The 11,123-nt window shown below is 35.8% G+C and overlaps 1 protein-coding gene across 2 annotated transcripts; it reads right to left on the bottom strand.

The window, feature by feature from the left end:
* Positions 1-418: 418 nt before the first annotated feature.
* LOC115718528 (ABC transporter G family member 28) lies at positions 419-8,811 on the bottom strand. 2 transcript variants are annotated; one of them, XM_030647328.2, is made up of 14 exons: positions 8,195-8,809; positions 8,031-8,107; positions 7,420-7,692; positions 7,198-7,261; positions 6,953-7,099; positions 6,691-6,725; positions 5,783-5,856; positions 4,507-5,411; positions 3,164-3,460; positions 2,333-2,824; positions 1,817-1,965; positions 1,312-1,601; positions 1,084-1,217; positions 419-986 (listed from the first exon to the last, which is right to left on the bottom strand). In XM_030647328.2, exons 1-14 carry the CDS (start codon positions 8,413-8,415, stop codon positions 830-832), a joined length of 3,315 nt encoding a protein of 1,104 aa, XP_030503188.1. In that variant the 5' UTR covers positions 8,416-8,809; the 3' UTR covers positions 419-829. The 2 variants fall into 2 exon arrangements, with proteins under 2 accessions (XP_030503188.1, XP_060966922.1); XM_061110939.1 differs by lacking the exon at positions 5,783-5,856 and having other exon boundaries at positions 6,957-7,099; positions 8,195-8,811.
* Between the last annotated feature and the right edge of the window lie 2,312 nt (positions 8,812-11,123).

The following is an 11,123-nucleotide window of genomic DNA, read 5'->3' as shown; positions in this document are numbered from 1 at the left end:
AACAACCTTAGAATTCAAGAAATATAAAAGATTCAAAATTTAATATACGTGCAAACATGTATGTATTTATACTTAACAAACATATTAAGAATATTGAATAGGTATTTAAGTAACCATATAAAGAATTTTTGGTATGCAACTAATAAATAGACTATAAAAGAATTTAAGGAGAACATTACACATTTTGCTAAAATATTTGAAAAGTGATTTAGCTAATAAAAGTTTTCATTATAGTCATTTTGCTAAATAAATCTTAAAAAAAAAAAGGGTAAAAGTGAAATTTTTTGAAAGAGAGTGTATAAATTAATACATAAACTTAAAAGATATATATGATCTAATTTCCTCATACCTATAATGTAGCATCTCTCTAACCAAACCGAGTAGTAAATCTATAACTATGTAGGAAGTAGTTAGTTCCTTTTCAACCAAAATAATCATAACATTAAAATTAATATGGAGCCTAGTGCATAAACAACCCCTTACAATTCAATGGGAAATACAAAATTTTCTAAAGCAACCTTCGATAGTTTTCATCCTCTATACAATCAACATAATTGTCGCGGTCCCAAAATGCCAAACCTTAATAAACTATCCAAAGTGTGGTACTGGCACCTGAGATATTCACAATGCTGGAGAAACCAGAGTCATTATAGTTTTCTTTTTCTTTTTTTTTTTTACATTTACAAGTGAACAACAAGCATTAGTCACATAATTATTTCTCTATTGGTATGAATAGCTGAGACCTGAGAGGTCCAATGCCTCCAGGAAGAAACTTTTGGGAACTGAAGTCTTCACTTATGTACAGAAAGTGGATTGGAAGGACTTGATTCTACTTCTTTTGGAAGGTTACCATACAAAAGAATGCAACAAAACGACTAATTAGTCCTGTAAGGTTGAGCAAGACCAAACAACGATACCAGTGATTCAGATCATAGCCGCTTGCCATGAGTGAACCACATCTTGTTACCAGCCAGACTCCTGAATACCTGTATATAAATATGTATATATATTTGTAGCTTAAAACAAAAATGGGAAAGAAAACACAGAATATAGAACAAGTAGGTTGGGATGATTATGTCAAACCTTTTAGCATTGGCAATCACAAAAGCTTCCAAAGCCCATTTTGTGTAGCACAAGTTAGATAGTCCATCGACAAATTTGTTGTGATTAGTATTGGTTGCTATAAGAGTCAAGACCACAGGAAGAAGCACTGACCACTGCAGAAGACAAAGTTACCCTGAGTTGAAGGACAATTTTCCCCATAATTTCATGAAGCCAATCATTTGACATTGTAAAGCATGAAATGCTCACCAGTTGGGCTGGTCCAGGATCAAGAAATATGGCCAAGGCGTACGCTATACCAGTCACACAGTAAACCAGACAGACCAACACTATGTAATTATCTGTGAAAGATGATCTAGGATTGTTAAAGAAATAGAACATGGAAAGATATACTAGAGGCTTGATTAGTGTATTGAAATGATCAACGGTATCTTTGGAAAGGAAGTAAGCCAAGCTACTCATGCCAGAAGCGCTTTCTCTCCAATAGTGCAGCTTATCCAATGAGAACGATCTCAATGCTGAAATCTTGCATAAAAGAGCTGAAGTGGGGACAAAAACAACTTACAGGTGAGAAGTGAGAAACATGAAGAAACACTTCACATGACAAATTCAAATAATAATTTCAAAATTTAATACACAATTAGCGGAAGGCTAGTGGCAGCATTATTTTTACTTTATTTACTGGAGTGGGGAGTTTTCTGTTGCACACATGCAACAGCTCAATTCAGAACAACCATTGAACAAAGAAACTTACATACTGCTATGACGGTATAAGTATAACCAAGTGACCCAAAGGTTTCATCGCTCACTTTAGCAAGTGTTCCTAAGCAGATTCCAGCGAGCAAAAGAATCAGAAAATCTACAGCTTGTGGCCTAGCTTCTCGTAATCGCTGCTTACCAACCCTGCACAAAAGAACAGGTACAAAAGATCAAGTGATTACAAAAAAGAAAGAACGGCAATCTGAATGACACTTTGATATTGGCCATACATATGTGGCACTTGGTTTGCATCTAAGCTGAGAACAATTAATTTAAGCTAAACCAAATAGTATCTGTATCTTTCTCTATTTTACCTCTGCAAAAGTTATTAATACAACTCTTGCCAAAGATTACCAAGCTAAAATATCAGCTCCTCTACAAATGCTAATCACAAGAATTAGCAAGCCAAAGTATTTTTTGTGACTAATTAAGTGGTTTGCATTAAGATACACAAGTTTGAAAAAAAAATGGAAAAAGCAGATACAGAATGAGACATTGAATCATTGTTTACCTTCCGAGGAAGTATCTATATTGTTGAAACCAACTAGCGGTTTTTCTGTTGGATAAGTCGCTAGACTTCAAAAAATTTTGTTGTATAGTGTCCTTCTTCATTTCAACATTACACTTCATATCCTCCCAAAGTTCCCCAGCAAAAGACTGTCCATCAGATCCAGCACCTGGCGTACTTGCTCCATGTGCAGAATTTTCACCTGCTGATGCAGCCATTCCATCAGCACTTTGGAGCATGTCCATTGGAACGGGGTATCCATTATGAAGCATCCATCTTACAGGAAGTTGTTTATATGTCACCCCTGTGCTTGTCTGTGGTTTTACTATGCCCTCTAAAATGTCAATAAAATAGTCTGGAGGATTGACACGCTCAGGGACATTAATCCCAAGGCCAGAAAAGTACTCTTCAACTTTCTTTGCCGATCCATGATACACTGTAAGTCCTCCTTTAGCTAAAAGTATCAAATCATCAAACATCCTAAACAGGGTGTAGCTGAAAGCAAAGGAAGTTCCAACAAATGCTTTTATCATGTTAGGCAGAAATAATAATAACTATAGATAAATAAAAAAGAAAAACGACATTCACTTCATATTCAAATGGTTTCAACAAAGCTTAGTAAAATGAAGTAAAAAACAATTCAACTGTCAAATAGTTACTGCTCTTATTAGAATAATTTTGAGCACATGAAGCAATATATGGTCAATGATATGGCATAAACCATCAGCAAGCGGGCCCAACAATATAAAATCAAAAGCCGAATTCCTAGTACTGGAAAAAGAAAACAACACTTTGACTAAAACATGCATTCTTGGCCATGATAGATGTTTGTACCTTGGTTGGTGGACAACCATGCAAATATTCACTCCTTCAAGAGCTTCACGCCTTAGTGCCTTGAGAAGTAAATTAGAAGAGGAACTATCCAACCCAGAAGTGGGTTCATCTAAAATCAGAAGTGAAGGTTCCATGACCATTTCAAGACCAACATTTACTCGCTTCCTTTGGCCTCCAGATATTCCCCGCTTCTCCACTGTCCCAACCAAGGAATCCCGCACTGCCTGCAGACCCAAGCACTCAATAACTCTTTCAACAACCAGAACCTTTTCAGGTTTTGGTAGGTCTGCTGAGAGTCTAGTCAAAAATCCAAAACAGGGAAACTTGTGTCAGTAATAATGGCAATATAAGCTTTCAAAAAAATTAGCAATATGCAACCAAAGCAGGTATGCAACAGATGAGAGTACACTAATCTCAAAAGAGCAAATAGCAAATAGAATTTGGTTAATCAATTAACTTTCACTACTAAAATGATACACAATACAACAGGAGAAAACTTGGAGAAGAAATAATTGCAGAATGTCATTGAATTCAGAACAGGCAACAATGGTTGCAGGGAGTTAGGGAAGCCTGGGGTCTCCCTGAGTATATTTACTCTGTTTAGAAATTCATCGACCCTTACACAATCAGCTACTCGCCCTATTTATACTTAATCTCCCAACTTCGACAACTAACTACTTAGGACAGCCCAACAATAAACTGCCACATCAGCTAGTGTTAGTTACAATTAGATTCTTAGGCCTCCTAGAATAAGTTATAACCAGCGATGGTGTATCATAATGGCTTAAGAAATCAATTATGCCTTCAAACTCAGTAATAATTTAAAGAGTATACTAGTTCACTGACAATTCATATTTTTCCTAGCATGATTGACTAAATTATCTAGAGGGGACATAGTGATGTCCACTAGAATTATAAACCAAGGTCCTTCCTTCCAAGAGTTGGCCTGAGTTCTAAAGATGGATACATAACTAATAAACTGATCCAAAATATTAGAGCCCAAGTGAAGTTTTTTTAGCTCAGCTTCCTGAAAACAAATACAGATTACAAAAATTATGACTCTTAATGTCGGTAGTTCAAATGAAAATCAAATAGGATTTGCTTTTTTTTTTAATTCCACGTTGCAACTCAGGGATTCCATGTTGGAAAACAGCCAACAAAGTAAAAAAATATCTGCCTTTGACCCTCTGCCAACTTGATGGTTTATAGGAGTGTTATCAGAGATCATTTAGAAACACTGCTTACATCTAAAAGATATATCTACTAACATCTAAAATATGGAATTGAATATGTCAAAAAAAAAAGACATAGAATTGAATGCTGGAGCTAAAATTGCAAAATACCTGCATCTCGCGCTGAACCAGAGATTCTCCTCTACCGTCAAATTTCCATGCACAATATCATCTTGTGGTACAAAACCTATGATTCTTTTGTATGAATGGATCGATTCCACCTTTCCATTTATGAGAATCATACCACTCATGGTGCAGCCAGTGACTTTACCAGCCAAAGCAGAAAGAAAAGTGGTTTTTCCAGCCCCGGAAGGACCCATGACAGCTGAAACTCGGCCTGGTGATATTTTCCCAGTCACACACCTCATAAGATGTTTGTTTTTCCCTTTCAAAGTAAGGGTTAAATCTTTAAATGCAACCTCAATTGTAGGTCTCTTCCTGATATCAATATCACTAGCCATTGAAATAACCCCAGAGAAAGTTAAGTTCTTATTCTGCTCCTGTAAAGCCTTTTCCTTCTCAATTTGACCGTATGCGTACTTGAAAATTTGACTTTGAGTATGCAACTGTTTGCCCTTTGGCGCATGCTTTTTAATATTTTTATCGCCTATCTCCACGTTAAATCCTTCGTGACTATCTGGGTCTTGCTCAATGTCTTTAATTATGTTCACAAGGTTGTTTTTATCGTTTTTCTTGCCTTTTGATGATGCTTGCTGAGATGATGTACCGTGTAATGGCAGAGGTGGCAAGGTAGAATCTGTTCCATGTCTACCTAGTCCAAAGCTTTTAAGATTTGAAGATTTTTTGCGAGAAAATGTGCGTGAAAGCTGACTTTGTAGTCCAATTGCATGCTTCTTAGCAATGTCTTTTGCAGATTTCCATTTTTCACGTGCTTGTGCAGTTTCTCGTACACTTTGGACAGCCTTTTCCCTGGACTTTGCTTGTCTTTTCTCTCGTGTTGCAAGGACTTGATCAGAACAGTTAAATATAATGAGAAGAATGAAACTCAATCCAGCCTACATTGATTGACAAGGAAAGGTCAGTTCTGGCAATGTTGTGATGCAATTGCTTACAGAGATCCATACCCCATAGCATTGAATGATTTCAAAATGTGTCATCAATATTAAATGATGTTAATATATTTAAAGAGTGCCTGGACAGTATAGTTGCTATTTTGTATAAAATATGGTAGAAACATAACGCATTACTTTAATCTAAGGCTTTTTCAAAAAAAAAAAAAAACATATCATAAGAAGCATATAAAGAATACAAAATATTTTGCATAATTATTGAAGAATCAGTTCACTTCTCCCTCAGGCAATCATGCAAGCTGAAATTTATATATGTCGGCGTAACTACTACAAGTTGAAAAGTAAAGACCACTCACAAAAATCAGGACCCCATAGGCAGTAATATTCTGATTTGCTGATCTAGGTTCACAAGTTGCCATCCGGAAACATGCTGACAATTCATCCAGAAATATAAGTATACATGCCACAAGGCACCATCATGGAAGAAGTAAATTTCTTTAACATAAAGAATACGAACATTACCCATAGACATTCTTATTTAAAATAACATGAACACTGAAATTTAGTGTGTTTAGTTCAAATGAACAAATATCAATCGTGAGAGATATCTACACTATGACAGGTGCTTTCTCCTGTCAAGATCCAAAATAGTAACTTTCCACTCTTAACATCATAACCTAAATTCCTCATTTTAATGAATTGACTCTAAGTTCAACATTCAGTTTTGCACAATCATATTCTATGCGACAAGAGTTATTGACCTGTTGACTATTAAATATCCCCATATTACTTCTGTAATGATATAATTAGACCAAAGCACTTGAGCTGGTCTGCTTAAGAGTTAGTCTTAGAAAACCATTCATGATAAGCCCCAATCCGTGTGTCCCACAGAAGACCGAAGCCCTGAACTTATTCCTAGCCTAAGTGTCTAAGTCTTTTAATTGTAGTGTAACTCTTTGTACAGCTGGCAATTATGAACTAAGACCTATAAATAGAAACGGGGATTCTCTTGTAAAGGGTAGCTAGGAAATTAAGAAGAGATTTGTCTCATTGGAGAGAACAGCCCTCTTGAAAGGCTGCCTGGGAGAGTTTGAGCCTCTCGAAACCTCACTGTATCTATGGTTTCTGTCATTGATAAAATCATTCATTGAGTAAATTTCTTCTTGGTGTGTGTGTGTGTCTCATCTAAGATAGTAATTTCTGACATGAGATTTCTATCATTGCATGTAAGTGAGTCAACATAATTCCTAGAAGGAAAAATTACCTTGCTGAGACGTAGACCCTGTCCTGCAGTAATGCCTGCAATAGCATTTAAAGAAATGGCATTAGCACACAAAAAAGTGAACCAATTGCTTCCACAACTACAATTTTTTACACACAAAAAGGAACAAATGACAATCATGACTGAAAAATAACAATAATGATACTGAAATAACAGCATAAGGGAAAAAAAAACAATTTTTTTGACTCATACAAGTTTGAAAGTTATAGAGAAGTGCAAGGAGTTTTGGGATAATTATCAATACCCACTACTGCAAGGAATTTTTTTGACAGTAGACGGACAGTATGATCCTGCCGAACAGAATACCTCACTAGTACTCAAAACATCAGCCCAAGTGTCTGCTCCTCCACAAGTATGGTTTGACTGGCCAGGAGGTAGCTGATAATGATATCTGTAAAATATTTCTGCTGATAAATATTAATTCACACTAATAAAAAATAATGAAAATTTGAGAAGAACAAAGAAGGTTGAGCAAGAATATGAACTTACGGCTCACAAACACCAGAAACTTTATTGAGTTTTGAAAGAGGGCAGTAAGCACCTAACGGACAAGCTTCATGGAACATAAAAGGTTTAGCAGTATTAGAAACGTTTCCATAGTCAAAAATTTTTGTTTACGATAACACCATAAATGACAAGTTTTATAAATGTGATGATAGATACATAGACATTGCACTTGCATTGTTATCAGGTATTTAAAGAAATACTTACGAATCATGCAAGTAAGACCATGAGGGCAGAAGAAACCCTCACAACAAGCTGCGCAGTCAGAAGTTCTAACAGGCATATCTTTTGAATTTTTAAGGTCAACCTTGCTTGAGCCAGAACTACAGGCCCAGCCAGGCTCACAACCAGAAACCCACGTGGACAGATTACAGTTCTTATTAGGTTTCAAGTAATTGGTTTTCTGTAACGCCTCACTCACGAACAAACTACTGAAATAGTACTTCACTTCTGCGGCCGTGCATATCCTCTGCATAATGTCTTTTTTTGTTTTTCCAAATTAAAAATCAACCAAAAAAATGACCAGAAATAAACATCATAAATTTCATATAAAATTGGTACATACAAATAGATGGAATATATTCAGTAAACCAAATAGTTTAATGAAGAAGCTAATACTTTAATCAATGCAAGAAAGGTTAAACTATCTAATCAATATATATATATATATATATATATATATATATATATATATTCTCGTAACTCCAATAGACCAGCTAGAGATATGATCATCACCTCTATGATGTCATAAGTAAAGTTTTATTCTGTCTTGAGCCTATGCATTAGGTCAACATAATTCTTAAGTTTAACTTTTTCACCTTTTGTCTTTCGACTACAAGCCGAAATAAAGCCAATGTCTTTCGAGAAATTGAAAGCTGCATTATACTCAGCATCCCTGAAAAATTATTTAAACGTTAAATACAATATACATTACAAGTTCTTTTCTACGTTAAAACAATCAAGTGGATGAAGAAAACCATACACATCAGTTATGCAGAAACCAAAGTTCTTTTTAATGTCACCCTTAAAAATGGCAGTGAAATTCTTGATTTGGTTATTGAGAAGCTCGGAGAAAATGTCGAGCGCCGCTGGATTGTTGATCTGCTTGGCATCTTGCCCAGCGACGAACAGAAAGCTCGATACAAGCACAGAGAACACTAGAACAAGCCCAGAGAAACCGCCATTTGCCTTTTTCCTGCTCATGATCGCCTAAAGAAAAAGAAAGGAGGCTCCTATCGAAGTCTGTTGCTAGGGTGTGAAGACGAAGATAGGATGCATGTGTGGAGAAAACGGAGAGTGAAATCGGGTTGACAGAAACAGGGGATGGAAGATGGGTAACAAGAGAGAGAAAGAAAGCATTGTTTTTCTGGTGTAGAGAGAGAGAGAAACGGAGGGTATGGAATAATTGATGGAAGGAGCTGGTTTTTAGGGAGGGAAGAAATGGCGGGGAGGAAGAGTTGGCGAAGTACGTGGGAGAGAGAGTGACGTGTTGCAATACGGACCACCGTTGGATTCAATTTCATGTCCAATTTCAAATGAAAGTCGTTCGGTCTGCGTGCTGTCACTTCATTACTCCAAAATTTTTAAAAAAAACACCCATTTTATTATTTTTATATAATTAAAAAGGCTGCACCTTACATTTCTCATTGTTTTAGTAAAAAAAAATTAATTGTTCTTTATATAAGCATGTAAATTATAATTATTTACCAAATACAAAATTTTACAATAATTTATTATACAAAAAGCATTGTTTGTAAAATATTATATAATAAGAATTAAGGAGGTTTTTCTATTTTGGGTTAATATTACTTTAAATAAATTTTTATACTATTACAAGCAAAAATAAATATTTATATTCTTTATTAATTTTAAATATGTTATTTTCAAAGTTTTTGATTTACAAAAATACGATAGAAAAACTCCCCCAGATGCGCAAGGAGAAGTGTGACACACATGTGGCTATTTGGGCGAGTGAGGGACAAAGTCTTCATAGTTGCCTGACGCTCACAAACTGTAGCGTTAGAACGCAGCAGTGGTTGCCACGTGGCAAATTCGGACAAAGTGGATTTTAACGTGTATTTTCTCAGCGCAAAATAACTAAACAACAACACAAAACCAACTAGAAAATAACTTAACCATAACATATAAATCAATTAAAGTTGTTAGCAACATCTTATTTTGTGGTGATTCAATCACCATTCAAGAACATAAAAGCAGATCAAAATAAACCAGAAAAACAATGACATAAACCAGAAAACAATCAATAAACCAGTAACAAGAAAAAGAAAGAACACAACCGAATTACAAGGTTCAATCACAAGTGAATTAACACTTGGATCTAATCCTTGGGAGGAACTGCCTTGAGGCTTTGCTTTGTTGTTATTAGATTCAGCTCAGAGAACAAGAATTACAGATATCAACTTCATGGAGTCATGCTCCTACAACACCCACATGTGTCACTCGAGAGCCACTGAGTTTAGGATCTCAGGCTCTATTACAACACTCATTACTCACTCTGTTTTCACTCTCTAATTGCTAACTAAAATAACAGAAAAATGACCTTTATATATAGGTCGAACAAGAGTACAAGATTGGGTAAAAACATAACAGAAAAACTGTTAAAACACCAACTGTATTAACTGCCTATTACTTACACCAGTAAATAAATCCCACAAATTCCACCTGATTTATTTACTTGAGTAAGTATGAGCCCTGAGCAACATAAAGTAAGGCAAAACCGTTCCATCAATAAGATTTTCCTTCATGATTGAAGGGTCAGCAGTCTTCAATATTTAGAAGCTTCAGGCATAACCTGAACTTCTCACTAGTGACTGCTTTAGTGAACATATCAGCAGGATTTTCATGGGTGCTTATCTTCTTCACTTTGACTTGTTTGCTAGCAATGATGTCTCTAATGAAGTGTAGCTTGATGTCAATATGTTTAGATCTTTCATGGTACATTGGATTCTTCATAAGATGGATGGCACTTTGATTGTCACAATGTATAAACAAGTTCTCTGAATTAATGCCCAGTTCTGATGTCAATCCTTTTAGCCAAATGGCTTCTTTCACAGCCTTTGTTGCAGCCATATACTCGGCTTCAGTGGAGGATAAAGCCACAACCTTTTGTAGGTTGGCTTTCCAGCTAACACACCCTCCAAACACAGTAAACACAAAGCCAGACAAAGATCTCCTAGTATCCAAATTCCCAGCATAATCGGCATCTACAAAACCAGAGACATTGTCACTGAATTCGCTGTCATTTCCCAGTACAAGACCTGTTTTAAGAGTGCCCTTTAGATACCTCAATATCCATTTCAGCCCTTTCCAATGCTCTTCACCAGGGTCACTAATAAATCTACTCACAACACTCATGCTATGAGCCAAATCGGGTCTAGTACACACCATAGCATACATAAGACAACCTACACCAGTAGCATAGGGTATGCTTTCCATATGTTTTCTCTCAATTTCAGTTTGAGGGGACTGATCTTGTGACAATTTAAAATGTTGAGCAAGGGGAGTTGTCACAGGTTTGGCTTCTTTCATGCCAAGCTTCTCAATTACCTTCTTGAGATAATTTCCTTGTGATAGACTTATGGTGTGAGGTCTATTTCTCTTTATTTCTATTCCTAGAATTTTCTTTGCTGGCCCCAAGTCCTTCATTTCAAATTCCACACTAAGTTGAGACTTTAACCTTTCAATTTCACATCTTTCTTTCCCTACTATTAGTATATCATCAACATACAATAGTAGATAGATTCCATTGTGAAAATAAACACAAGTATCATATTTGCTTTTGGAAAAACCAATTTTCAACATAAACTCATCAAATCTAAGGTTCCATTGTCTTGGAGCCTGTTTTAAACCATAAAGGGATTTGTTTAAGAGACATACTTGATCAGGTTTCT

This window comes from Cannabis sativa, chromosome 2, assembly GCF_029168945.1.
Source record: "Cannabis sativa cultivar Pink pepper isolate KNU-18-1 chromosome 2, ASM2916894v1, whole genome shotgun sequence".
NCBI lineage: Eukaryota > Viridiplantae > Streptophyta > Magnoliopsida > Rosales > Cannabaceae > Cannabis > Cannabis sativa.
The sequence above is the reverse complement of the archived record's forward strand: the minus strand, read 5'-3'. Positions and strand labels throughout refer to the sequence as shown.

Bases quoted from the DNA above. Each gene is read 5' to 3' on its own strand.
- LOC115718528 (XM_030647328.2), bottom strand. From the start codon at position 8,415: ATGAGCAGGAAAAAGGCAAATGGCGGTTTCTCTGGGCTTGTTCTAGTG. The intron at 7,693-8,030 runs GTGAAAAAGTTA...AAACAAAAAAAG, and splicing joins TTGTAGTCGAAAGACAAAAG to ACATTATGCAGAGGATATGC. The intron at 7,262-7,419 runs GTAAGTATTTCT...TGTTCCATGAAG, and splicing joins TGGTCTTACTTGCATGATTC to CTTGTCCGTTAGGTGCTTAC.